Source organism: Salmo trutta, chromosome 2 (assembly GCF_901001165.1).
Source record: "Salmo trutta chromosome 2, fSalTru1.1, whole genome shotgun sequence".
NCBI classification, from domain to species: domain Eukaryota; kingdom Metazoa; phylum Chordata; class Actinopteri; order Salmoniformes; family Salmonidae; genus Salmo; species Salmo trutta.
The window spans coordinates 41,979,221-42,006,896 of record NC_042958.1 but is presented as its reverse complement, the minus strand read 5'-3'; the positions used below and the strand labels follow the sequence as shown (position 1 = coordinate 42,006,896).

Below are 27,676 nucleotides of genomic sequence, written 5' to 3'. Positions count from 1 at the left end.
CAAGACCCCCAAATACACCCTCCCCTTAACCCCCTACAAGACCCCCAAATACACCCTCCTTAACCCCCTACAAGACCCCCAAATACACCCTCCTTAACCCCCTACAAGACCCCCAAATACACCCTCCTTAACCCCCTACAAGACCCTAAATACACCCTCCCCTTAACCCCCAAATACACCTCCCTTAACCCCCTACAAGACCCCCAAATACAACCCCCCTTTACCCCCTACAAGAGCCCCAAATACACCCCCTTACAAGACCCTCGCCTCCCCTTACCCCCCCCCCCAACCATCCCTGCTCCATGCCAACACAACACTCCATCCCTCCCCACCAATCTCAAAAACTGCAACTGCACTTCAAGCAAAAGTTAAGACAGAAAGAAAAACTCTCCGACTCACAACTGGGGAGAGGGGGAGGCAGGAAGGGGTGCTGTGGATATAATATCTCTTCTCATTGGCTAGTCCAGGTCGTCGTTATGGCGATAGAAGTTCAGGTGGTTCCGAACTGCAGTGGCACCCTATTCCCTATATAGTGCACTACTTTTGACCCGAGTCCTATGGACCCTACGATAGACTAGCGTCCTGTCCAGGGGTTGTACTTGTATATCAAGCTGCCTCACGCTACAGAAACAGGAGATACGCTCCTGATCTACGGGCCATTCCCGGCTCGGACAAGGCTACCATGAGCCCTGGTCAAAAGTAGTGCACTATATAGGTAATAGGGTGCCATTTGGGACCACATCAATGTACAATGAGGGCCCCGGCTGCGTAGCTAACAGAGCTGTCTTGCCAGTTCCTGCACTGGGACGACTGGGCATAGTTTAGGAAGGAGAAGTTCATCTCTGTTCCACTCTTCCTCAGCTCAGACACAGCCTGGAAAACACAAGCAATCAAGTGAGAAGACAGACACCACATGACACGGGAGCAGTCCAGACACCACATGACACGGGAGCAGTCCAGACAGACACCACATGACACGGGAGCAGTCCAGACAGACACCACATGACATGGGAGCAGTCCAGACAGACACCACATGACACGGGAGCAGTCCAGACAGACACCACATGACATGGGAGCAGTTCAGACAGACATCACATGACACGGGAGCAGTCAGACAGACATCACATGACACGGGAGCAGTTAGACAGACATCCCGACACAGCCCTTTGTGCAAGAGGACCTGTTTAACTAACAAAAGGTGTACTGTAGATGTCAGATTATCGTATGACTGATGCTAAGCCGATATGCTTGCTGTTGTACCCGTATGCTCGCTGTTGTACCCCGGTGAGGCGAGCCCCGAGCGGGCTCTCGCTTCTGGCTTCAAGCACCTGCCTCGCGTCGGGTGCGACCCGCTCCGGGGACAGTGGCAGGTGGGGAGTTTGACTGGGGCGGTACACCTGTCAAACGGTAACGCAGGTATCCTAAGGCGAGCTCAGGGAGGACAGAAACCTAAGACTCACGTTTAGCAGCACTCCAATAGGATGACGTCCACAGATGGTGTTGTGGTATTTCTTCAAGTAGTTGGTGAAGGACATGGGGTCCAGTGTTTCTATAATGCCCATACCCTGGAGAGACAAGAGAGAGGGGTTTAGAACCCAGTCCTAACCCTGGAGAGACAAGAGAGAGAGGGGTTTAGAACCCAGTCTGATACAGTTAACTATATAACCCTAACCCTGGAGAGACAAGAGAGAGGGGCTTAGAACCCAGTCTGATACCCCTAACAGTTAACTATATAACCCTAACCCTGGAGAAACATGAGAGAGAGGGGCTTAGAACCCAGTCCTAACCCCGGAGAGACAAGAGAGAGAGGGTCTTAGAACCCAGTCTGATACAGTTAACTATATAACCCTAACCCTGGAGAGACAAGAGAGAGGGGCTTAGAACCCAGTCTGATACAGTTAACTATATAACCCTAACCCTGGAGAGACAAGAGAGAGGGGTTTAGAACCCAGACTGATACCCCTAACAGTTAACTATATAACCCTAACCCTGTAGAGATGAGAGAGGGGTTTAGAACCCAGTCCTAACCCTGGAGAGACAAGAGAGAGGGGCTTAGAACCCAGTCTGATACAGTTAACTATATAACCCTAACCCTGGAGAGACAAGAGAGAGGGGCTTAGAACCCAGACTGATATCCCTAACAGTTAACTATATAACCCTAACCTTGGAGAGACAAGAGAGAGGTGGTGATGTCTCAATTATATACATGGAAGGAGATGAGGGGTGTCATGTTACAACTTGGTAGGAACTGAATATCAAAATGTGTTAACCATTTTATCAAGGTGTTCAATGGATCTGTGGATCTCTCCTTGAGCCTCGTCATAGTACGTGTAGCGGAACCGTTGACCTGTGGGAAGGAGGTAAAGACATTAAGTCAGGACCAATCCGTGAAGGAGAGGGTTTTTCAAGGAGACAGAACCATTGTTTCTATATTTACAACCCCTTTCACACGATTGTCCCGAACTAAAATGTGCTGGCTGTCCTTTTCACTTGTCCTGAAACAAACTGTGCTGGCTTTTCTTTCACATGGTCTTTCCAGCACTGTTCCAGCAACTACAGTGGATGGATGTATAACCAGGCTGGCTCAACTCAGTAGTGTGAACAGGGTATAATTTATTGATCTCTACCAGTCCTGTTCTGTACGTACCCCAGTGGCAGAAGTCAGAGGAGATGATGAACAAGTTGGAGGGATCAGCCAGATACCTGCTGAGCAGTTTCCCATAATCCTGTTCTTTAGACTCACTGAGGGCTCCCACCAGCACCGGGACAATGCTGAGCTCATCTTTATGACTGTAGTAGGAAAGGGAGACAATACATGACAAGTCTGTATGGGTGTGGTGCTCTGTGGACAGTTACCTGACCAAGATGGTAGAAACTGTTACAGGGACTGAACACGTGTAAACCAACAAACGGTATCTGTATTAAACCGACCTAATAAAACGCTGCTCACAAACACTCAAACAGGAAACAGAGGCAGGATCTGTCTTATTTCTGTAGATATACACTACATGATCAAAAGTATGTGGACACCTGCTCATTGAACATCTCATTCTAATTTAATTTTGGGTCTAGAGTGTCTCCCCCTTTGAAGAGGGGGATGATCGCGGCAGCTTTCCAATCTTTGGGAATCTCAGACGATACGAAAGAGTGGTTGAACAGGCTAGTAATAGGGGTTGCAACAATTTCAGCAGATAATTTGAGAAAGAGAGAGTCCAGATTGTCTAGCCCGGCTGATTTGTAGGGGTCCAGATTTTGCAGCTCTTTCAGAACATCAGCTATCTGGATTTGGGTGAAGGAGAAATGGGAGAGGCTTGGGCAAGTTGCTGTCGGGGGTGCAGGGCTGTTGGCTGGGGTAGAGGTAGCCAGGTGGAAAGCAAGGCCAGCCGTAGAAAAATGTTTATTGAAATTCTCAATTATAGTGGATTTATTGGTGGTGACAGTGTTTCCTAGCCTCAGTGCAGTGGGCAGCTGGGAGGAGGTGCTCTTATTCTCCATGGACTTTACAGTGTCCCAGAATTTTTTTGGAGTTTGTGCTACAGGATGAACATTTCTGTTTGATAAAGCTAGCCTTTGCTTTCCTAACTGCCTGTGTATATTGGTTCCTAACTTCCCTGAAAAGTTGCATATTGTGGGGGCTGTTCGATGCTAGTGCAGTAGGCCACAGGATGTTTTTGTGCTGGTTAAGGGCAGTCAGGTCTGGAGTGAACCAATGGCTATATCTGTTCCTGGTTCTACATTTTTTTGACTGGGGCATGCTTATTTAAGATGGTGAGGAAAGCACTTTTAAAGAATAACCAGGCATCCTCTACTGACGGGATGAGGTCAAAATCCTTCCAGGATACCCGGGCCAGGTCGATAAGAAAGGCCTGCTCGCTGAAGTGTTTTACGGAGCGTTTTACAGTGAAGAGGGGTGGTCGTTTGACCGCAGACCCATAGCGGATGCAGGTAAAGAGGCAGTGATCGCTGAGATTTTGGTTGAAAACAGCAGAGGTGTATTTGGAGGGCAGGTTGGTTAGGATGATATCTATGAGGTTGCCCGTGTTTACGGATTTGGAGTTGTACCTGGTAGGTTCGTTGATAATTTGTGTGAGATTGAGGACATCAAGCGTAGATTGTAGGATGGCCGGGGTATTAAGCATGTCACAGTTTAGGTCACCTAGCAGCACGAGCTCTTAAGATAGATGGGGGGCAATCAATTCACATATGGTGTCCAGGGGGGGGCAGAGGGTGGTCTATAGCAAGCGGCAATGATGAGAGACTTGTTTCTGGAAAGGTGGATTTTTAAAAGTAGAAGCTCAAATTGTTTTAGTACAGACCTGAATAGTAAGACAGAACTCTGCAGGCTATCTCTGCAGTAGATTGCAACTCCGCCCCCTTTGGCAGTTCTATCTTGTCAGAAAATGTTATAGTTAGGAATGGAAGTTTCATGGTTTTTGGTGGTTTTCCTAAGCCAGGATTCAGACACGGCTAGGACATCAGGGTTGGCAGAGTGTGCTAAAGCAGTGAATAAAACAAACTTAGGGAGGAGGCTTCTAATGTTAACAAGCATAACGCCAAGGCTTTTAAGGTTACAGAAGTCAACAAATGAGAGCGCCTGGGGAATAGGAGTGAAGCTAGGCACTGCAGGGCCTGGATTAACCTCCACATCACCAGAGGAGAAGTAGGATAAGGGTACGGCTAAAGGCTATAAGAACTGGTCATCTAGTACGTTCGAAACAGAGTAAAAGGAGCAGGTCTCTGGGCACGATAGTTGTGATTCAAGGCATAATGTACAGACAAAAGGTATGGTAGGATGTGAGTACATTGGAGGTAAACCTAGGCATTGAGTGATGAGAGAGAGATATTAATATGGAGTTGGTCAAGAACGTGAGGTCTGATGTTGGGCGATTAGGCCTGGCTCACAGTCAGAGGTTCCAATGCATCCCAAAGGTGTTCGATGGGGTTGAGGTCAGAGCTCTGTGCAGGCCAATCAAGTTCTTCCACACCGAAACCCGTCAAACCATTTCTGCATGGACCTCGCTTTGTGCACGTTGGGCATTGTCATGCTGAAACAGGGAATGGCCTTCCCCAAAATGCTGCCTCAAAGTTAGAAGCACAGAATCATCTAGAAAGTCATTTTATGCCGTAGTGTTAAGATTTCCCTTCACTGAAACTAAAGGGCTTAGCCCGAACTGTGAAAAACAGACCATTATTCATCCTCCACCAAACTTTACAGTTGGCACTATGCATTGGGGCAGGTAGCGTCTCCTGGCATCCGCCAAACCCAGATTAATCCGTTGGACTGCCAGATGCCGAAGAGTCATTCATCACTCCAGAGAACGCGTTTCCACTACTCCAGAGTCCAATGGCGGTGAGCTTTACACCACTCCAGCCGACGCTTGGCATTGTGCATGGTGATCTTAGGCTTGTGTGCTGCTGCTCGGCCATGGAAACCCATTTCATGAAACTCCCAACGAACAGTTCTTGTGCTGACGTTCCAGAGGCAGTTTGGAACTCGGTAGTGAGTGTTACAACCAAGGACAGACGATTTCGACGCGCTATGCGCTTCAGCAGTCCGGTTCTGTGAGCTTGTGTGGCCTACCACTTCGCGGCTGAGCCGTCGTTGCTCCTTGAAGTTTCCACTTCACAATAACAGCACTTACAGTTGACCAGGGCAGCTCGAGCAGGGCAGAAATTTGACGAACTCACTTGTTGGGAAGGTGGCATCCCATGACGGTGCCATGTTGAAAGTCACTGAGCTCTTCAGCAAGGCCATTCTACTGCCAATGTTTGTCTATGGAGATTGCATGGCTGTGTGCCCGATTTTATTCACCTGTCCGCAACGGTTGTTGCTGAAATAGCCGAATCCACTAATTTGAAGGCGTGTCCACATACTTTTGGCCATGTTGTGTATACGTGTCTATTAAGCCAACCTGATAAAAAGGCGTGTCTATTAAGCCAACCTGATAAAAAGGCGTGTCTATTAAGCCAACCTGATAAAAAGGCGTGTCTATTAAGCCAACCTGATAAAAAGGCATGTCTATTAAGCCAACCTGATAAAAAGGCGTGTCTATTAAGCCAACCTGATAAAAAGGCGTGTCTATTAAGCCAACCTGATAAAAAGGCGTGTCTATTAAGCCAACCTGATAAAAAGGTGTGTCTATAAAGCCAACCTGATAAAAAGGTGTGTCTATAAAGCCAACCTGATAAAAAGGTGTGTCTATAAAGCCAACCTGATAAAAAGGTGTGTCTATAAAGCCAACCTGATAAAAAGGTGTGTCTATAAAGCCAACCTGATAAAAAGGTGTGTCTATAAAGCCAACCTGATAAAAAGGTGTGTGTTCATATAGTGGGTCTATTAATTGAGCATGCAGGCCTTCATTAGTAAACAACCAATCATACACCATAGTAATGACTCAAACCATCCTGGAACTGGGGGAGAGAGAACGCTTAACAAAATGTCAAGGCAAACCAGTCATGAATCCCTGCTGGCTCCCACCACCACCACCACCACTACCAGGCAGACAGGCCAGGTCTGTGTAGAGCCTCTCAGTCCTATGTTACTGTACTCTCTACTGATGAATGGATGGCTAGTGATTATTGAAGCAGACATTTGACAGGTTCTTTTAGTCTGCAGTGTGTTACGCTGTCTTACCTCTCCATGGCTTTAGCAGTGTAAGGCAGATGCATTTCAATGCTGTGCTCATCCTCGTCTGTCTGAAGACTCATCCTCTCAAACATCCCAGTCTTCCAGAGGTCAGCATAGACTAGAGGTAGGTGAGGATTCAATATACACATTCATTATTACAGGCCAAGTGAGGTTTGAATTAGCATATTACAACGAGTCATTAGTTTAGACACTAGGGGTGTAACGGTACATTCATTTGTACTGAACCGTTCTGTACAGGGACCTGGGTTCGGTCCGCACTGTGAACACAAATGAATACATAAAAAGAAGAACACTAGGCCTGTGGGCTATGGCTACGCTGCCTTGTATGCCACGACTACACTACCGTTCAAAAGTTTGGGGTCACTTAGAAATTTCTTTTTTTGTCCATTAAAAAAAGCATCAAATTGGTCAGAAATACAGTGTAGACATTGTTAATGTTGTAAATGACTATTGAAGTTGGAAACGGACGATTTTCTATGGAGTATCTACATAGGCGTACAGAGGCCCATTTTCAGCAACCATCACTCCTGTGTTCCAATGGCACGTTGTGTTAGCTAATCCAAGTTTATAATTTTAAAAGGCTAATTGATCATTACAAAACCTTTTTGCAAGTATGTTAGCACAGCTGAAAACTGTGGTTCTGATTAAAGAAGCAATAAAACTGGCCTTCTTTAGACTAGTTGAGTATCTGGAGCATCAGCATTTGTGGGTTCAATTACAGGCTCAAAATGGCCAGAAACAAAGACCTTTCTTCTGAAACTCAGTCTATTCTTGTTCTGAGAAATGAAGGCTATTCCATGAGAGAAATTGCCAAGAAACTGAAGATCTCATACAACACTGTGTACTACTCCCTTCACAGAAAAGCGCACACTGGCTCTAACCAGAATAGAAAGAGGAGTGTGAGGCCCCGGTGCACAACTGAGCAAGAGGACAAGTACATTAGTGTCTCTAGTTTGAGAAACAGACGCCTCACAAGTCCTCAACTGGCAGCGTCATTAAATAGTACCCGCAAATCACCAGTCTCAACGTCAACTGTGAAGAGACAACTCCGGGATGCTGGCCTGGTCAATTTGATGTTATTTAAAAAATTGTGCTTTTCTTTCAAAAAACAAGGACATTTCTCAGTGACCCCAAACTTTTGAACGGTAGTGTATATCTAAACTGAGAAAACATTTCAGGCTATTATGTTAAAACAACTACAGCTTACGCAGTCGTTGCAATCAAATCTTAACTGGCACATTTCAAATGGTCCTTTTGTGAGGCGTAGAGAGGGATCTAGTTCTGTACCATGGCGAGTGGAAGGGTTTATAAATCAGGAGGATTCTCCATCTTTTAAAATCTCCAGTTTGGGAACATTTTGGGTTCCCAGTAGATTACAACGGCGAAGGACAGAGAGTTGTGGATAAAAAGTTAACAGTATGTCGCCACGCTCAACCAGAGTAGCCTGTGCAGCTGCCGACACCTCAAACACGTCGACACATTTGGGCCGACATCACCCCCAGTATCCTTCCACCGGAGCAAGACTGAAACACAAAAACGACACACCATCTCCCCTCTGCAGTCAAGCAGCACTTCACAGCTGATTCTGACCACGGCAAATAAATTACAAGATCGATAGCTATGTTTATAGCCGCAGATATGCGGCCACTCTCAGTGGGTGAGAAGAATAGGAGTTTCGGGTACCTCGTTAAAGTGCTCGAGCCACATTACGAACTTCCCTCTCCCATCCATTTCAGCAAACAGGTAGTACCTGCTCTATATAAGAAAGCTAAAGCCTAAGTTGTCATGGAATTGGCCAATTCACTCTGTGTTTGGCTTACTACAGATGGATGGACCTCCAGGGCTACAGTTACTTAACAGTGACAGCCCATCACATTACCCTGGAGTGAGAGACACCCTGTGTTGGGCTGACTACAGATGGATGGACCTCCAGGGCTACAGAGAGATACTTCACATTACCCCGGAGTGAGACGCACCCTGTGTTGGGCTTATTACAGATGGATGGACCTCCAGGGCTAAAGAGAGATACTTCACATTACCCCGGAGAGTGGGATATGAGAAGTAGCATGGTACAGACACGCCCTCTTTATGAGAGTCACAAGTATACATCTTTTTGTCTTTGTAAGAAAAACATTCCAACCTATACGCACGCATATGGCAATTTATTTTAGTGTTGTTGATGAGTAATCGTGTTCACACAATCAGGAATACCAACACTTTGTATTTTCTTAACCTGAAATGAACTACAGTAACTTTCGCAATTTCATTTTCCCGCTGTACCGAAACTGAACCGTGATCCCAAAACCGGGAATACAGACCCGGACCGTGATCCCAAAATACAGACCCGGACCGTGATCCCAAAACCGGGAATACAGACCCGGACCGTGATCCCAAAACCGGGAATACAGACCCGGACCGTGATCCCAAAACCGGGAATACAGACCCGGACCGTGATCCCAAAACCGGGAATACAAACCCGGACCGTGATCCCAAAACCGGGAATACAAACCCGGACCGTGATCCCAAAACCGGGAATACAAACCCGGACCGTGATCCCAAAACCGGGAATACAAACCCGGACCGTGATCCCAAAACCGGGAATACATACCCGGACCGTGATCCCAAAACCGGGAATACATACCCGGACCGTGATCCCAAAACCGGGAATACATACCCGGACCGTGATCCCAAAACCGGGAATACATACCCGGACCGTGATCCCAAAACCGGGAATACATACCCGGACCGTGATCCCAAAACCGGGAATACATACCCGGACCGTGATCCCAAAACCGGGAATACATACCCGGACCGTGATCCCAAAACCGGGAATACATACCCGGACCGTGATCCCAAAACCGGGAATACAAACCCGGACCGTGATCCCAAAACCGGGAATACAAACCCGGACCGTGATCCCAAAACCGGGAATACAAACCCGGACCGTGATCCCAAAACCGGGAATACAAACCCGGACCGTGATCCCAAAACCGGGAATACAAACCCGGACCGTGATCCCAAAACCGCAATACATACCCGGACCGTGATCCCAAAACCGCAATACAGACCCGGACCGTGATCCCAAAACCGCAATACAGACCCGGACCGTGATCCCAAAACCGCAATACATACCCGGACCGTGATCCCAAAACCGGGAATACAGAACCGGGCCGTGTGTTTGATGAACCGTTCCACCCCTACTAGACACACTGCAGCTTGTTTGGCAGCATCAGTGAGAATGACTCTTTTCCAGTGTCAGTTAGATGGTTGGGTCCACTGAGGACATTTAGGTCACAGAAACATCAAAACAAGGTTCTTATGAAAATGTGAAAATTACCATTCTGGTCAATCCGGAGATTGCCGAGCGGTGTTTTTAAACCTCAGCAGAGGACAGGGCACAGAATGAATGAATGAATGTGTACCTACCATTCTGGTCAATCCTGAGATCGTAGAGAGGTGTTTTATAAACCTCAGCAGAGGACAGGGCACAGCGGGACAGAGGAACATGGTGAGACGGGCCCAAGATGAACACCCTGCGACTACAGGGGGAAGAGAGGAGTCCGTCACCTCACTCTGTCACCTTTACCTCCCTGACTCACATTAGCATAGCAGCTCAGTGGACCCAGTCATCAGGCCATTAGTAGCCTCGGCCCAGCAGGCTTCGCTTACGTAGTTCCAAGGTGAGGCTGTGACAGAGGCTAGGCCAATACTGCTAACTACTCTCTGTCTGAGGTAACTAAGGGGCAGATAGTTCCTTCAGGGTGAAACAGGGCAGGCAGATCTAAGGTTTGATAAGGAAGGAAAATGTGGAAACGAAGAAAAAAAACAACAATAGATTTACATTTTAAAACATCTAAATTTCGATATAATATTATGATACTTTACATGGAAATTAATTTGGTAACTGACAAAAGCTGTTTATTTAGAAAAATCCCTGAACATTTTTAATGTAACTAAACGAGACATGGTAAATGACTTACGTGACAGAAGGGTCTATTTGTTTGTATGCGTGTGCAGCACAAGCACCACAGTAGGAATATCCAGCATGCCTGAAAACACAGATGTCTGTTAGGAGGAAATGACATCATGGCAGGCCAGACACCATTTACAACTGGAATAATACACAAAACATGACATCCTTTGAGGATGTTTGACCTCCACTGCCCCCAACAATACAAATACATTTTAGTCATTCATACACCGTTATCAAATCATATTTACAGTGACTCTTGATGACCAAGATGAGGCCTTTTCACATGACTGAGATAGTATAACTATCAGTGGTGCTTACGGTGCTATGATGGCTCTAGCAGGGCTGATAGTGGATTGTGCTTGAGACAACCAGCCTTCTAGTTGTGTATTTAGCTGGGAGCCTGCAGAAAGGGAAGAAGGGGAAACAATTTTAATAAAGAAACACTTCATACGAAACAGAAATGCTGTCTTCTGCTGTACCCAACCACTCTTAGTGCATTCAGAAAGTATTCACAGCCCTTGACTTTTTCCACATTTTGTTGTGTTACAGCCTGAATTTAAAATGGATTAAATTGAGATTGTGTCAATGGCTTACACATATTACCCCATAATGTCATTCATTCATATATATACACACATATACATACACACACACACACACACACACACACACACACACACACACACACACACTCAGCAAAAAAAGAAACATCCCTTTTTCAGGACCCTGTTTTTCAAAGACAATTCGTGAAAATCCCAAAAACTTCACAGATCTTCATTGTAAAGGCTTTAAACCCTGTTTCCCATGCTTGTTCAATGAACCATTAACAATTAATGAACACGCACCTGTGGAACGGTCGTTAAGACACAAACAGCTTACAGACGGTAGGCAATTAAGGTCACAATTATGAAAACTTAGGACACTAAAGAGGTCTTTCTACTGACTCTGAAAAACACCAAAAGTAAGATGCCCAGGGTTCCTGCTCATCTGCGTGAACGTGCCGTAGGCAAGCTGCAAGCAGGCATGAGGACTGCAGACGTGGCCAGGGCAATAAATTGTAATGTCCGTACTGTGAGACCCCTAAGACAGTGCTACAGGGAGACAGGACGGACAGCTGATCGTCCTCGCAGTGGCAGACCACATGTAACAACACCTGCAAAGGATCGGTACATCCGAACATCACACCTGCGGGACAGGTACAGGATGCAACAACAACTGCCCGAGTTACAGCAGGAACGCACAATCCCTCCATCAGTGCACAGACTGTCCGCAATAGGCTGAGAGAGGCTCGACTGAGGGCTTGTAGCCCTGTTGTAAGACAGGTCCTCACCAGACATCACCGGCAACAACGTTGCCTATGGGCACAAACCCACCGTCGCTGGACCAGACAGGACTGGCAAAAAGTGCTCATTACTGACGAGTCACGGTTTTGTCTCACCAGGGGTGATGGTCGGATTCGCGTTTATCGTCGAAGGAATGAGCTTTACACCGGGGCTTGTACTCTGGAGCGGGATCAATTTGGAGGTGGAGGGTCCGTTATGGTCTGGGGTGGTGTGTCAGCATCATCAGACTGAGTTTGTTGTCATTGCAGGCAATCTCAACGCTGTGCGTTACAGGGAAGACATGGTACCCTTCCTGCAGGCTCATCCTGACATGACTCTCCAGCATGACAATGCCACCAGCCATACTGCTCGTTCTGTGCGTGATTTCCTGCAAGACAGGAATGTCAGTGTTCTGCCATGGCCAGCGAAGAGCCCAGATCTCAATCCCACTGAGCACGTCTGGGACCAGTTGGATCGGAGGGTGAGGGCTATGGCCATTCCCCCCAGAAATGTCCGGGAACTTGCAGGTGCCTTGCTGGAAGAGTGGGGTAACATCTCACAGCAAGAACTGGCAAATCTGGTGCCGTCCATGAGGAGGAGATGCACTGCAGTACTTAATGCAGCTGGTGGCCACACCAGATACTGACTGTTACTTTTGATTTTGACCCCCCCCCCCCCCCCCCTTTGTTCAGGGACACATTATTCCATTGCTGTTAGTCAGGTCTGTGGAACTTGTTCAGTTGTCGTCTCAGTTGTTGAATCTTGCTATGTTCATACAGATATTTACACATGTTAAGAATTTTTTGGAATATCTACAAGTTCTACATAGGCATACAGAGGCCCATTAACAGCAACCATCACTCCTGTGTTCCAACTGCACGTTAAATTAGCAAAAAAAAATGGTTTTCCTTTATTTAACCAGGTAGGCCAGTTGAGAACAAGTTCTCATTTACAACTGCGACCTGGCCAAGATAAAGCAAAGCAGTGCGACACAAACAACAAGTTAGACATTGAATAAACAAACGTAAAGTCAATAACACAAAATAAAAAAATCTATATACAGTGTGTGCAAATGAAGTAAGATTAGGGAGGTAAGGCAATGAATAGGCCGTAGTGGCGAAGTAATTACAATTTAGCAATTAAACACTGGAGTGATAGATGTGCAGAAGATGAGTGTGCAAGTAGAGATACTGGGGTGCAAAGGAGCAAAGGAGTATTTACAGATGGGCTATGTACAGGTGCAGTGATCTGTGAGCTGCTCTGACAGCTGGTGCTTAAAGCTAGTGAGGGAGATATGGGTCTCCAGCTTCAGTGATTTTTGCAATTCGTTCCAGTCATTGGCAGCAGAGAACTGGAAGGAAAGGCGGCCAAAGGAGGAATTGGCGTTGGGAGTGACCAGTGAAATATACTTGCTGGTGCGCATGCTACGAGTGGGTGCTGCTATGGTGACCAGTGAGCTGAGATAAGGTGGGGCTTTACCTAGCAAAGACTTATAGATGACCTGGAGCCAGTGGGTTTGGCGACAAATATGAAGCGAGGGCCAGCCAATGAGAGCATACAGGTCGCAGTGGTGGGTAGTATATGGGGCTTTGTTGACAAAACGGATGGCATTGTGATAGACTGCATCCAATTTGCTGAGTAGAGTGTTGGAGACTATTTTTTAAATGATATCGCCGAAGTCAAGGATCAGTAGGATAGTCAGTTTAATGAGGGTATGTTTGGCAGCATGAGTGAAGGATGCTTTGTTGAAAAATAGGAAACCAATTCTAGACTTAAATTTGGATTGGAGATGCTTAATGTCAGTCTGGAAGGAGAGTCTGTCCAGACACCTAGGTATTTGTAATTGTCCACATATTCTAAGTCAGAACCGTTTAGAGTAGTGATGCTGTACGGGTGGGCAGGTGCAGGCAGCGACCGGTTGAAGAGCATGCATTTAGTTTTACTTGCATTTAAGAGCAGTTGGAGGCCACGGAAGGAGTGTTGTATGGCATTGAAGCTCGTCTGGAGGTTAGTTAAAACAGTGTCCAAAGAGGGGCCAGATGTATACAGAATGGTGTTGTCTGCGTAGAGGTGGATCAGAGAATCACCAGCAGCAAGAGCGACATTGATGTATACAGAGAAAAGAGTCGGCCCGAGGATTGAACCCTGTGGCACACCCATAGAGACTGCCAGAGGTCTGGACAACAGGCCCTCCGATTTGACACACTGAACTCTATCAGAGAAGTAGTTGGTGAACCAGGCGAGGCAGTCATTTGAGAAACCAAGGCTGTCGAGTCTGCCGATACGCATGTGGTGATTGACAAAGTCGAAAGCCTTGGCCAGGTCGATGAATACAGCTACACAGTATTGTCTTTTATTGATTGGGCCTAATCCAAGTTTATAATTTTGAAAGGCTAACTGATCATTTGAAAACCCTTTTGCAATTATGTTAGCACAGGTGAAAAAAGTTGGTCTGATTAAAGAAGCAATAAAACTGGACTTCTTTAGACTAGTTGAGTATCAGTATTTGTGGGTTCGAATACAGGCTCAAAATGGCCAGAAACTCGTCAGTCTATTCTTGTTCTGAGATATGAAGGCTATTCCATGTGAGAAATTGCCAAGAAACTGAAGATCTCGTACAACGCTGTGTATTACTCCCTTTACAGAACAGTGCAAACTGGCTCTAACCAGAATAGAAAGAGTGGGAGGCCCCGGTGCACAACTGAGCAAGAGGACAAGTAGATTAGAGTGTCTAGTTTGAGAAACAGATGCCTCACAAGTCCTCAACTGGCAGCTTCATTAAATAGTACCCGCAAAACACCAGTCTCAACGTCAACAGTGAAAAGGCGACTCCGGGATGCTGGCCTTCTGGGCAGAGTTGCAAAGAAAAAGCCATATCTCAGACTGGACAATAAAAATAAAAGATTAAGATGAACAAAAGAACACAGACACTTGACAGAGGAACTCTGCCTGTAATAATACCTGCAATAATAACACTGTAATTACGTGTTTAATAAGATTTTTGAATTACCATGCCATCTCTGTACCCCACACATCCAATTAAGGTCCCTCAGTCAAGCAGTGAACTTCAAAAACAGACAACCATAAAGACCAGGGAAGTTTTCCAATTCCTAACAAAGGGCACCTATTGGTAGATGGGTAAAAATAAAAAAAAGTAGACATTGAATACCCCATTGAGCATGGTGAAGTTTTTAATTACACTTTGGATGGTGTATCAATACACCCAGTCACTAACAAAGATAAAGGTGTCCTTCCTAACCGAGTTGCCAGAGAGGAAGGAAACTGCTCAGGGATTTCACCATGAGGCAAAAGGTGACTTTAAAACAGTTATAGAGTTTAATGGTTGTGATAGGAGAAAACTGAGGATGGATCAACAACATTGTAGTTACTCCACAAACCGAACCTAATTGACAGAGTGAAAAGGAAGCCTGTATCCAATAAAAATATTCCAAAACATGGAACCTTTAGCAACTAGGAACTAAAGTAATACTACAAAAAAAGTGGTATGTTTGGGGCAAATCGAATATAACACATTACTGAGTACCACGCTCCATATTTTCAAGCATAGTGGTGGCTGCGCCATGTTATGGGTATGCTTGTAATCGTTAAGGACTGGGGAGTTTTTCCAGGATTAAAAGAAATGGAATGAAGCTAAGCACAGGCAAAATCCTAGAGGAAAACCTGGTTCAGTCTGCTTTCCACCAGACGCTGGGAGATTAATTCACCTTTCAGCAAAACAATAACCTAAACATAAGGTCAAATCTACACTGGAGTTGCTTAGCATGAAGACAGTGAATGTTCCTGAGTGGCAGAGTTACAGTTGACTTAAATCTACTTAAAAATCTATGGCAAGACTTGAAAATGACTGTCTATCAATGATCAACAACCAATTTGACAGAGCTTGAAGAATTTTGAAAAGAATAAATGGGCAAATGTTGCACAATCCAGGTGTGGAAAGCTCTTACAGACTTACCCAGAAAGACTCACAGCTGTAAATGGCTGCCAAAAGTTATTTTACAAAGTATCGACCCAGGGGTGTGAATACTTATCACTATCATTGTGGGGTATTGTTTGTAGATGGTTGAGAAAAAAATATATAAAAATGTCTTCATTTTTAAAAATTCAGGCTGTAAACACATTTACAGTAAGTCAAGGGGTATGAATACTTTCTTTAGGCACTGTAACCGTTAGCTAACTACCTACCAGTACCGCAGAGGCTAACACGACTATGTTTTCTATTTAGAGTCCGCTCCCATCAATATCCGCAGCGGCATCAACATCAAGCTCAGCACCAGGAAGTAATGCAAGTCACCTTTGCCAAATCTTCCAATGACGAGCAAATAAATATACTGGAGCTACGCATAGCGAGTGTTCTGTTGGGTGTGTCTACAATTCACCTACAACTTCTGCTGTAGTTGTTTTTGTATTATTTCTGAGCATGGAATCGCTTAGGTGATTGGTTCATGTAAGGCTTGAATTGGAGAAAAGGAGGTATTAGTAAAGAGTGTGGGTGACTGACTGGTGTCTGTCAGATGTGGGTATTGTGTGTGACGGTCAGTCAGTATGCATGATATATTGACACGGGGGTATGGGGGGGGATATAGTGCCTTGTTTGAGTGTGTATTGATAGGGACAAAGTAGTAAAATGTTGGCTAATGTGTACAGACTAACCCTGCTGCTGATAACACCAGCTTTAGTATCTTCATGGTCTATTGTATGGTCACACATCCTCATAATCAGTCTTCATGGTCTTTCCAGGACAATTGCAGTACAAACAAATCTGCAAGAGGTCGACTATAGAATGCCTAGTATACTCACCACTGTATTTTGCTATAGATATTGCTAGCTGTTGTGTACAGCGCATTCGGAAAGTATTCAGACCCCTTCACATTTTGTTACTTTACAGCCTTATTCTATAATGGATTACATAGATTTCCCCCCATCAATCTGAACACAATACAACATAATAACAAAGCAAAAACTGTTTGAGATTTTTTGCAAAAGTATAAAAAAATAAAAATGACATTTCCATAAGTATTCAGACCCTTTACTCAGTACTTTGTTGAAGCACCTTTGGCAGCATTGAGTCTTCTTGGGTATGATGCTACAAGCTTGGCACACCTGATTATTCATAGTGTTCTATTGTTTTCCAGTACTTGTCTCATATTATCTACAATGTCTAGTCCATGTAAATTAAAACCTGTCTGATTAGGATGAATAATATCTGACAAAACCTTTTTAATTCTATGCGCAAAGCATTTTGCTAGAATTTTTTGCATCACAACACTGAAGTGTAAAGGGCCTCCAATTTTGTAAATTGACTGGATATTTACTTCTTGGATCCTGTTTCAGTAATAATTAAAATCAGCTCTTCTTGCTAAGTATCTGATAATCTACATTTACATAGGAGTGGTTAACATGTTAATAACAGCCCTCTGAGTACATAAAAAAAACTTTGGTATACTTTCACTGGTATGCCATCCAGGCCTGGAGTTTTCCCAGCCTTAAAAGGCTTTAATAGCATCAAGAAGTTCCTCCTCTAATTTGGCCTTCACATGAGTCTTTCTGTACAGATGTTAATTTTACATTATTAAATATAAAACAAATCCTTACAATTAACTTTGGTTAGTGGAGATGGAGGAGACTGAAATGAAAACATATGCTTAAAGTACTTTGCTTCCTCTTTCAAAATATTGTTCGGTGAATCATGGATGACTCATTCTATCCAGTTCGCTTTATTATTGTTTATAATATATTACACATGATCTTTCTTGAATAAGTTCCTTCATTCCTTTCTCCTCTAACTTATTCTCTGCCTCTAAAGTGCTCTGGTACCGTTTTTATTGCCATCTGTACGGTTGGTCCCTCTATTTCCTTTGTTAACATGAACTCTTTCCCTAAATTGCTTTTGTTTTAAAGACGAGTACGGAATTGCATGGCCTCTAAAAGCACATTTAATAGTGTCCCATACACTTTTTTTTGGTCAGAAAAAGTTAAACGATTCTGTCCTGGTTAAAAACAAGTTGGGAGAAATATATTTCACCACCCCAGTCCTTTATCCACACAACTTAATCTAAACAATAGATATGATATCTCTTTTAGCCAGATAAATACTAACAGTATTTTCTTATTATCTGCTAAGCCATTACAATTATAACTGGCTATACTTATTTCACCATAATGAGATATCAAAGTTTCAATTATATTTATCATAATATGAGTCTCCATTTTGCTCTACCATGATATTTGCACTGCTAATAAGTAAACCTCCAATTGTTCTCCACTATTCCACCCGCTAAACCCCCCCCCAATCCCATGTTGGGTTGTCGTCCCAGTGACTGGCAGACCACCCATCCACCTGGATCCTACAATCTTACTGCTAAAACAAAATGATGCAGGCAGTTGGTGTATCATTTAAATTTGTATTTCTTGGCAAGTAAATATGTTTTAATAAAACAGTAGATTAGTTTGTCAATATAGCAAATAAGTAGACATGGTTCTGTATTCAAGACAGAGTTTATTTACTCTGGAGACCCAAGGTGAGTTTACACAGCAGTATGCAGGAACAGTTATGATATATATATATATACACACACACACACACACACACACACACACACACACACACACACACACACACACACACACACACACAGTAGAAGAAAAATATACTACTAACACCTATAATAAATACTACAGTTCCAAAGGGAATACTGGAATGTACGCTGGCAGTCAGGAAGCAAGTTCAGGAAGTGAATCATTTAATAAATAAATGAAATCATAATACAAAAAACAAGAAACATGAACAACGCACAGACATGAAACAGAAACAATGATGCCTGGGGAAGGAACCAAAGGGAGTGACATATACAGGGCAGGTAATCAAGGAGGTGATGAGTCCAGGTGAGTGTCATTATTTATGCGCTGATACACGTAACGATGGAGACACGTGTGCACCATAACGAGCAGCCGGGTGACCTAGAGGCCGGAGATAAATTTGCAATGATCAGATTAACAATGTGTGTGGATGCGCTGACCAAATTAATGCACGCCAGTAGACCTTTCCCGACTGCAATCAAAAGTTACAACTGACCACGGGATAAAGACCAACTGACCACGGAATAAAGACCCACTGACCACGGAATAAAGACCATGGAATAAAGACCAACTGACCACGGAATAAAGACCAACTGACCACGGAATAAAGACCCACTGACCACGGAATAAAGACCCACTGACCACGGAATAAAGACCATGGAATAAAGACCAACTGACCATTGAATAAAGACCTACTGACCATGGAATAAAGACCAACTGACCACGGAATAAAGACCAACTGACCACGGAATAAAGACCATGGAATAAAGACCAACTGACCACGGAATAAAGACCCACTGACCACGGAATAAAGACCCACTGACCACGGAATAAAGACCATGGAATAAAGACCAACTGACCATTGAATAAAGACCTACTGACCATGGAATAAAGACCAACTGACCACGGAATAAAGACCAACTGACCACGGAATAAAGACCATGGAATAAAGACCAACTGACCATTGAATAAAGACCTACTGACCATGGAATAAAGACCAACTGACCATGGAATAAAGACCTACTGACCACGGAATAAAGACCAACTGACCATGGAATAAAGACCTACTGACCACGGAATAAAGACCTACTGACCATGGAATAAAGACCTACTGACCACGGAATAAAGACCAACTGACCACGGAATAAAGACCAACTGACCACGGAATAAAGACCCACTGACCACGGAATAAAGACCCACTGACCATGGAATAAAGACCCACTGACAATGGAATAAAGACCCACTGACCACGGAATAAAGACCCACTGACCACGGAATAAAGACCCACTGACCACGGAATAAAGACCCACTGACCACGGAATAAAGACCATGGAATAAAGACCAACTGACCATTGAATAAAGACCTACTGACCATGGAATAAAGACCAAGGAATAAAGACCCACTGACCATGGAATAAAGACCAACTAACCACGGAATAAAGACCAACTGACCACGGAATAAAGACCATGGAATAAAGACCAACTGACCATTGAATAACGACCTACTGACCATGGAATAAAGACCTACTGACCATGGAATAAAGACCTACTGACCATGGAATAAAGACCTACTGACCACGGAATAAAGACCAAGTAATAAAGACCAACTGACCACGGAATAAAGACCAACTGACCACGGAATAAAGACCACGGAATAAAGACCAACTGACCTTGGAATAAAGACCAACTGACCACGGAATAAAGACCACGGAATAAAGACCAACTGACCACGGAATAAAGACCACGGAATAAAGACCAACTGACCACGGAATAAAGACCCACTGACCACGGAATAAAGACCCACTGACCACGGAATAAAGACCAACTGACCACGGAATAAAGACCAAGGAATAAAGACCAACTGACCATGGAATAAAGACCATATAATAAAGACCATGGAATAAAGACCAACTGACCACGGAATAAAGACCCACTGACCACGGAATAAAGACCATGGAATAAAGACCAACTGACCATGGAATAAAGACCTACTGACCATGGAATAAAGACCATGGAATAAAGACCAACTGACCATGGAATAAAGACCTACTGACCACGGAATAAAGACCTACTGACCACGGAATAAAGACCATGGAATAAAGACCAACTGACCACGGAATAAAGACCTACTGACCACGGAATAAAGACCATGGAATAAAGACCAACTGACCATGGAATAAAGACCTACTGACCACGTAATAAAGACCTACTGACCACGGAATAAAGACCATGGAATAAAGACCAACTGACCATGGAATAAAGACCTACTGACCATGGAATAAAGACCAACTGACCATGGAATAAAGACCATGGAATAAAGACCGTGATCAATTATGTGAGCAGCTCTACACCACACGGGTCAGTATAACAAACGGTGATTTGATGTGTACCGGCATGATGTTACTGAGCTATATGACTGAGGAGCGTGTGTTTCGACACTCTTGCTCTATAGGGCACAGCTTCAGTCTGTATGCAACAGTGCACTGGTTTACTGGGAGAAGAGAATTCCTCTACCAAAGAATGATAAAGCACTGGTTCTAACAGCCGACCAATCAGCTTGCTGCCGACTCTTAGCAAACTTCTTGAAAAAAATGAAAAATGAAAAAAAAAAAAAAAAATGGTGTTCAACCAGATGCAATGACATTTCTCTGTAAACAAATTGACAACAGACTTACAGCATGCACTGCACTGACAAAAACGACTGATGATTGGGTGAAATACAATGATAATAAAATTGTGTGAGCAGTACTGTTAGATTTACAGCCAATTTCTCCTTTGGCCGTCTCTCCTTCCAGTTATCTGCTGCCAATGACTGGAACGAACTACAAAAATCTCTGAAACTAGAATCACTTATGTCCCTCACTAGCTTTAAGCACCAACTGTCAGAGCAGCTCACAGATCACTGCACCTGTACATACAGTGGAGGGAAAAAAGTATTTGATCCCCTGCTGATTTTGTACGTTTGCCCACTGACAAAGAAAGGATCAGTCTATAATTTAATGGTAGGGTTATTTGAACAGTGAGAGACAGAATAACAACAAAAATATCCAGAAAAACGCATGTCAGAAATGTTATAAATTGATTTCCATTTTAATGAGGGAAATAAGTATTTGACCCCCTCTCAATCGGAAAGATTTCTGGCTCCCAGGTGTCTTTTATACAGGTAACAAGCTGAGATTAGGAGCACACTCGTAAAGGGAGTGCTCCTAACCACAGCTTGCTACCTGTAAAAAAGACACCTGTCCACAGAAGCAATCAATCAGATTCCAAACTCTCCACCATGGCCTAGACCAAAGAGCTCTCCAAGGATGTCAGGGACAAGATTGTAGACCTACACAAGGCAGGAATGGGCTGTCAATCTCCCTCGGCCTGGGGCTCCATGCAAGATCTCACTTCGTGGAGTTGCAATGATCATGAGAACGGTGAGGAATCAGCCCAGAACTACACGGGAGGATCTTGTCAATGATCTCAAGGCAGCTGGGACCATAGTCACCAAGAAAACAATTGGTAACACACTACGCCGTGAAGGACTGAAATCCTGCAGTGCCCACAAGGTCCCCCTGCTCAAGAACACATATACATGCCGGTCTGAAGTTTGCCAATGAACATCTGAATGACTCAGAGGACAACTGGTGAAAGTGTTGTGGTCAGATGAGACCAAAATGGAGCTCTTTGACATCAACTCAACTCGCCGTGTTTGGAGGAGGAGGAATGCTGCCTATGACCCCAAGAACACCATCTCCACCGTCAAACATGGAGGTGGAAACATTATGCTTTGGGGTTTTTTTTCTGCTAAGGGGACAGGACAACTTCACCGCATCAAAGGGACGATGGACGGGGACATGTACCGTCAAATCTTGGGTGAAAACCTCCTTCCCTCAGCCAGGGCATTGAAAATGGGTCGTGGATGGGTATTCCAGCATGACAATGACCCAAAACACACGGCCAAGGAAACAAAGGAGTGGCTCAAGAAGAAGCACATTAAGGTCCTGGAGTGGCCTAGCCAGTCTCCAGACCTTAATCCCATAGAAAATCTGTGGAGAGAGCTGAAGGTTCGAGTTGCCAAACGTCAGCCTCAAAACCTTAATGACTTGGAGAAGATCTGCAAAGAGGAGTGGGACAAAATCTCTCCTGAGATGTGTGCAAACCTGGTGGCCAACTACAAGAAACGTCTGACCTCTGTGATTGCCAACAAGGGTTTTGCCACCAAGTACTAAGTCATGTTTTGCAGAGGGGTCAAATACTTATTTCCCTCGTTAAAATGCAAATAATTTTATAACGTTTTTAACATGCGTTTTCCTGTATTTTTTTGTTGTTATTCTGTCTCTCACTGTTCAAATAAACCTACTATTAAAATTATAGACTGATAATTTCTTTGTAAGTGGGCAAACGTACAAAATCAGCAGGGGATCAAATACTTTCCCCCCCACTGTAGCCCATCTATAATTTAGCCCAAACAACTACCCCTTCCCCTACTGTATTTATTTATTTATTTTGCTCCTTTGCACCCCATTATTTATATTTCTTCTTTGCACTTTCTTCCACTACAAATCTACCATTCCAGTGTTTTACTTGCTATATTGTATTTACTTTGCCACCATGGCATTTTTTGCCTTTACCTCCCTTATCTCACCTCATTTGCTCACATTGTATATAGACTTATTTTTCAACTGTATGTTTGTTTTACGCCATGTGTAACTCTGTGTTGTTGTATGTGTCGAACTGCTTTGCTTTATCTTGGCCAGGTCACAATTGTAAATGAGAACTTGTTCTCAACTTGCCTACCTGGTTAAATAAAGGTGAAATGAAATAAAAATTAAAAAAACTGTTAGATTTCAGTGCAGCCTTTGATATTATTGAACATAACCTGTAGGGATGAGATCTGGAAGTTAAAGGACAACATGTTGCTTACTTAGTGAGTAGTACTGCTCACTGATTCAGCTCATACGGAGAGTGAAACTCAGGACCTCTGCCTTGAAAACACCCCCTGGTCGCACTATTAAAAAAGGCCTTCCTCAATTGCAGAAGGGGCGAAACTTCGTGCCTGAGGAGTGAGTTTCACAGATCTCATCTGCTACACTAATCCCTTCAAGATCTAGCAATGTTAGTCATCAAAACAGAAAATAGCGCAGTTTGGTGACCCACGCTTGTGTGATGAGATACTTGGCGGAGACCTGAAGATGTCTAATTAACACAAGTCTCTTGCAAGAGTACTCATTATAAAAGGGGTAACGTGACTGACTGGGTTAAGACTGTTAGCCTACTGAGCTAAAGCCTAGACATTGGTTCTGTCTCTTTCGAGGAGGTCAAAGGGTACCCGGTTCGCACCCAGTCAGTCAGTCACAAGATCAAAATTAATTGGGGAGTGTTATGGAGCTATGACAGGGCTATTCACACTCCCTTATAACGTGACTATAGAGGGGAACAGAAGGCTAAGAGATTCTTCGCTTTCAGGAATGGGGTCATAACAGCATATAGCCAAAACGGTTAAAACGCTAGAGCCAAATTAATTGGAAGAAAATATATGAAACTTTGAGAAACTTGAAATGATAGCTTGGAAACTCGATACAAACAGTGAATGCAAAATTAACCATATTGAAACTGAATAAATAATGATTATCAAAATGTAATTAGACATTTAAAATGGAATGCAGTATTAATACAATTCAGTTTCAAACCATGAAATACAAGTTAAATTTAGGATTTAAAATTACAAAATATTAAATTCAATATCCAAATTCAAAAATATTGAAATTGCGCCATAGGGGCTCTGTGTTTAAGCCACTGTGCCTCCATCTTGGTACTCCCTCAACATTGTGTTGAAGCCACTGTGCCTCCATCTTGGAACTCCCTAACCACTGTGTTGAAGCCAGAGTGCCTCCATCTTGGAACTCCCTCACCATTGTGTTTAAGCCACTGTGCCTCCATCTTGGTACTCCCTCACCATTGTGTTGAAGCCACAGTGCCTCCATCTTGGTAATCCCTCACCGTTGTGTTGAAGCCACAGTGCCTCCATTTTGGTACTCCCTCACCATTGTGTTGAAGCCACTGTGCCTCCATCTTGGTACTCCCTCTGTTGCGTCAAAAGACAGGTATTGATATTCAAGGCATTCACATTTTCAACTGATTTCAAAGATAAAACACCAGCAGGGGGCAAAAGAGTGTATGCATTGTGGAACCCATCATTAGCTTGTGTTTCCCTGGGGAACATATATACTGGTGCACCTTTGTGATAGCAGGTGGTGAAATGTTTGGTGAAAAAGCATTTCACTGGAAGTCCTTCATGGAAGAGGAGACTCTCATTCAGCTCATTTAGGATTCTGGAGACTCAACCGTTAGGCACATGGACATTGTTGTCAGTTAGGTGTTTATTTGTGTTGAGAATTGAGACCAATTGTCTAATTTAGTATATAGTATAATTTAGATAATGACTACATTGATTATATATTTAATTTGAAATGACCTTACTTGAAGTAATGTATATTTATTTTTGTGTTTTGCCTTTAAAGGTTATCAACCTAACTGACTAAAGAAATAAAAGAAGTCAGAAGAAAATTGAGTTGTCCCTTGCGTCCTTCAGTCCTTAGAGGCCTTTTTCAAGTTTGGGCAAAGAGCTGCAGTGTGAACCAATACACAACTTGGAAAAATATTTTAAGCTATAGAAATGCATTCATTAAATGCCTACATTTGTTTTGACAAATGCATTATTACAGACACATCATTGCATACTTGTAACTTACATGTGGGCAAAAAAAAATTATGCTACTGGTCCCCACTACAACAAAATTACTTCACAATACGAGATTTTGTCCTGGAAACCTTTAATTGAAATACTGTAGAATGCCATTCATTCCAATGGAGGACTGCTCCTACTGGGGAGTACCAATATGGCTGACCGGTGGCTTCAAAGCCTCTCACTGGCCAATACATAGCATCAGCAATCTAAGATTTATATGACCAGGCCATTCCATTTCGCCAGGACAGGAAAAAAAAGAAAAAACATTGCAGGTTTTGCTGCTCTCAACCAACTGATAGAGAGCGCGGCGTGTTCTTTCCTCACTGCTATCCTACTCAATTGGCCAACTAACTAGCAACCCATCTATACTGAACAAAAATATAAATGCAACATATAAAGTGTTGGTTTAATGAGCTGAAATAAAGGATCTCAAATGTTCCATATGCACAAAAAGCTTACTTAGCTCAAATTGTGCACATTTTTGTTTACATCCCTGTTAGTGAGCATTTCTCCTTTGCCAAGATAATCAATCCACCTGACAGGTGTGGCATATCAAGAAGTTGAATAAATAACGATCATTACACAGGTGTGGCATATCAAGAAGTTGAATAAATAACGATCATTACACAGGTGCACCTTGTGCTGGGGACGATAAAAGGCCACTAAAATGGGCAGCTATGTCAGTGCCACAGATGTCTCCAGTTGAGGGAGCATGTAATTGACATGCTGACAGAAGGAATGTCCACCAGAGCGGTTGCCAGAGAATGTAATTTTCATTTTTCTACCATAAGCTGCTTCCGTGATTTTAGAGAATTTGGCTGTACGTCCAACCTGCCTCACAACCGCAGACCACGTAACCACGCCAGCCAGCGTCTGAGACCAGTCACCCGGACAGCTGATGAAACAGTATTTCTGTGTCTGTAATAAAGCCCTTTTGTGGGGTAAAACTAATTTAGATTGGCTGGGCCTGGCTCCCCAGTGGGTGGGCCTATGCCCACCCATGGCTGTGCCCCTTCCCAGTCATGTGTAATCCAGATTAGGATTTAATGAATTTCAGTTACTACCTGCCGTCCCTTATATGAAGTGTAACTCTGTAAAATATTTTAAATTGTTTATATTTTGTTCAGTATAGCTACTTTCCAGGACACCAGCCCAGAGAGACTAGTCTGCAGCTAGGTAGGCTTACTATAGTAACCCTGCTAACTAGGTACTACCCCTCACAACAGCCCCAGAAAGACAGGTATGTAGCTAGTTAGCTAGCCTGTTAGCTAACCCAGCTAGCAACTTCCCTGGACAACAACCCAAACACTACAGAGACCAGTCTACAGCTAGCTAGCTTGGTTAGATAACCTTAGCTAGCTAGCTGCAAACTGGTCTCTGTAGTGTTTCGGTTGTTGTCCAGGGAAGTTGCTAGCTGGTTAGATAACCCTAACTAACAACCCAAACACTACAGAGACCAGTCTACAGCTAGCTAGCTGATAACCCTAGCTAGTTAGCAAGCAATGTTAGCTAACCCAGCTAGCAACTTCACTGGACAACAACCCAAACACAACAGAGACCAGTCTACAGCTAGCTAGCTTGGTTAGATAACCCTAACTAACAACCCAAACACCACAGAGACCAGTCTACAGCTAGCTAGCTACCCCTGGTCTGTGGCCCATTCCCCGGTTCAGTTCTATACCTGAGGCGGCGTACCAACTGCCAGCGTGACTTGCTTCTCTGCACACTGTTCGGTTGGACATCTTAACTCCCGAGCTGCCTATCTTGGTAAACCGGGACCTTGTCAGATAGAAAAAGTCAAAACTCGGGTGTGGGTGGTGGGTAAAACAACTGTCCAGAAAGAAACCACTAACAAAAACGTCGACTAAGACAAAGAAGGAATGCAAAAAAAAATAGGAAGTTAGCCAGCCAGCTAACGTTAGATAAAAAAAAAAAAAAATGTTGAGGAAAAAGTGAGTCTGTTTGATAGTTATCCAGCAGGGCTACTTTAAAATACAATATATTTTTTTAAAACGATAATTACGGATGAACAAAAGCTCAATGTAATGTGTCTGTTGGTTGCCCCCCCAAAAAAATAACACCATTGACTTGAGTTAAAAACCGGTGTGACATAAATCGGGATAGCTAGTGTGCATCGGAAATCGAAGTAACTAACAACCAGCCATTGGCCGGCGGTATATTTTACTGTACACGGATTCGTAGTTTCTTAACAGCAGGTAAAAGACGGTGTTAAATCCGTTTTCTAAAAATGACATAAGGCTGCGTGGATTGGCTGCTCGAAGAGCATACAGAGAAACGATTCGTTATTAAAGAAATAAAATGATTGTTAGGCGTGGCTATCACCCCAGCTGCAGAAAGAAGTCGGTTCACCTGCACGCAAATATTATATATATATTTTT

General features: G+C 43.7%; 1 protein-coding gene across 1 annotated transcript; it reads right to left on the bottom strand.

Annotated features, from left to right (window-relative positions):
• Positions 1 to 454: 454 nt before the first annotated feature.
• On the bottom strand, positions 455 to 27,557 carry memo1 (mediator of cell motility 1). Its single transcript, XM_029702214.1, has 9 exons — positions 26,959 to 27,557; positions 10,941 to 11,022; positions 10,630 to 10,698; positions 10,076 to 10,188; positions 6,635 to 6,746; positions 2,648 to 2,790; positions 2,271 to 2,347; positions 1,461 to 1,565; positions 455 to 873 (listed from the first exon to the last, which is right to left on the bottom strand). The coding sequence occupies exons 1-9, from the start codon at positions 27,017 to 27,019 to the stop codon at positions 742 to 744; spliced, it is 894 nt and encodes a 297-aa protein (XP_029558074.1). The 5' UTR covers positions 27,020 to 27,557; the 3' UTR covers positions 455 to 741.
• Positions 27,558 to 27,676: the final 119 nt, after the last annotated feature.

Coding starts and splice junctions, on each gene's coding strand:
- memo1 (XM_029702214.1), bottom strand. CDS start 27,019: ATGTCCAACCGAACAGTGTGCAGAGAAGCAAGTCACGCTGGCAGTTGG. Junction 11,023..26,958: donor CAGTTGGTACGCCGCCTCAG/GTATAGAACTGA, acceptor CCCTTTCTGCAG/GCTCCCAGCTAAATACACAA. Junction 874..1,460: donor CTATTGGAGTGCTGCTAAAC/GTGAGTCTTAGG, acceptor TGTGTTTTCCAG/GCTGTGTCTGAGCTGAGGAA.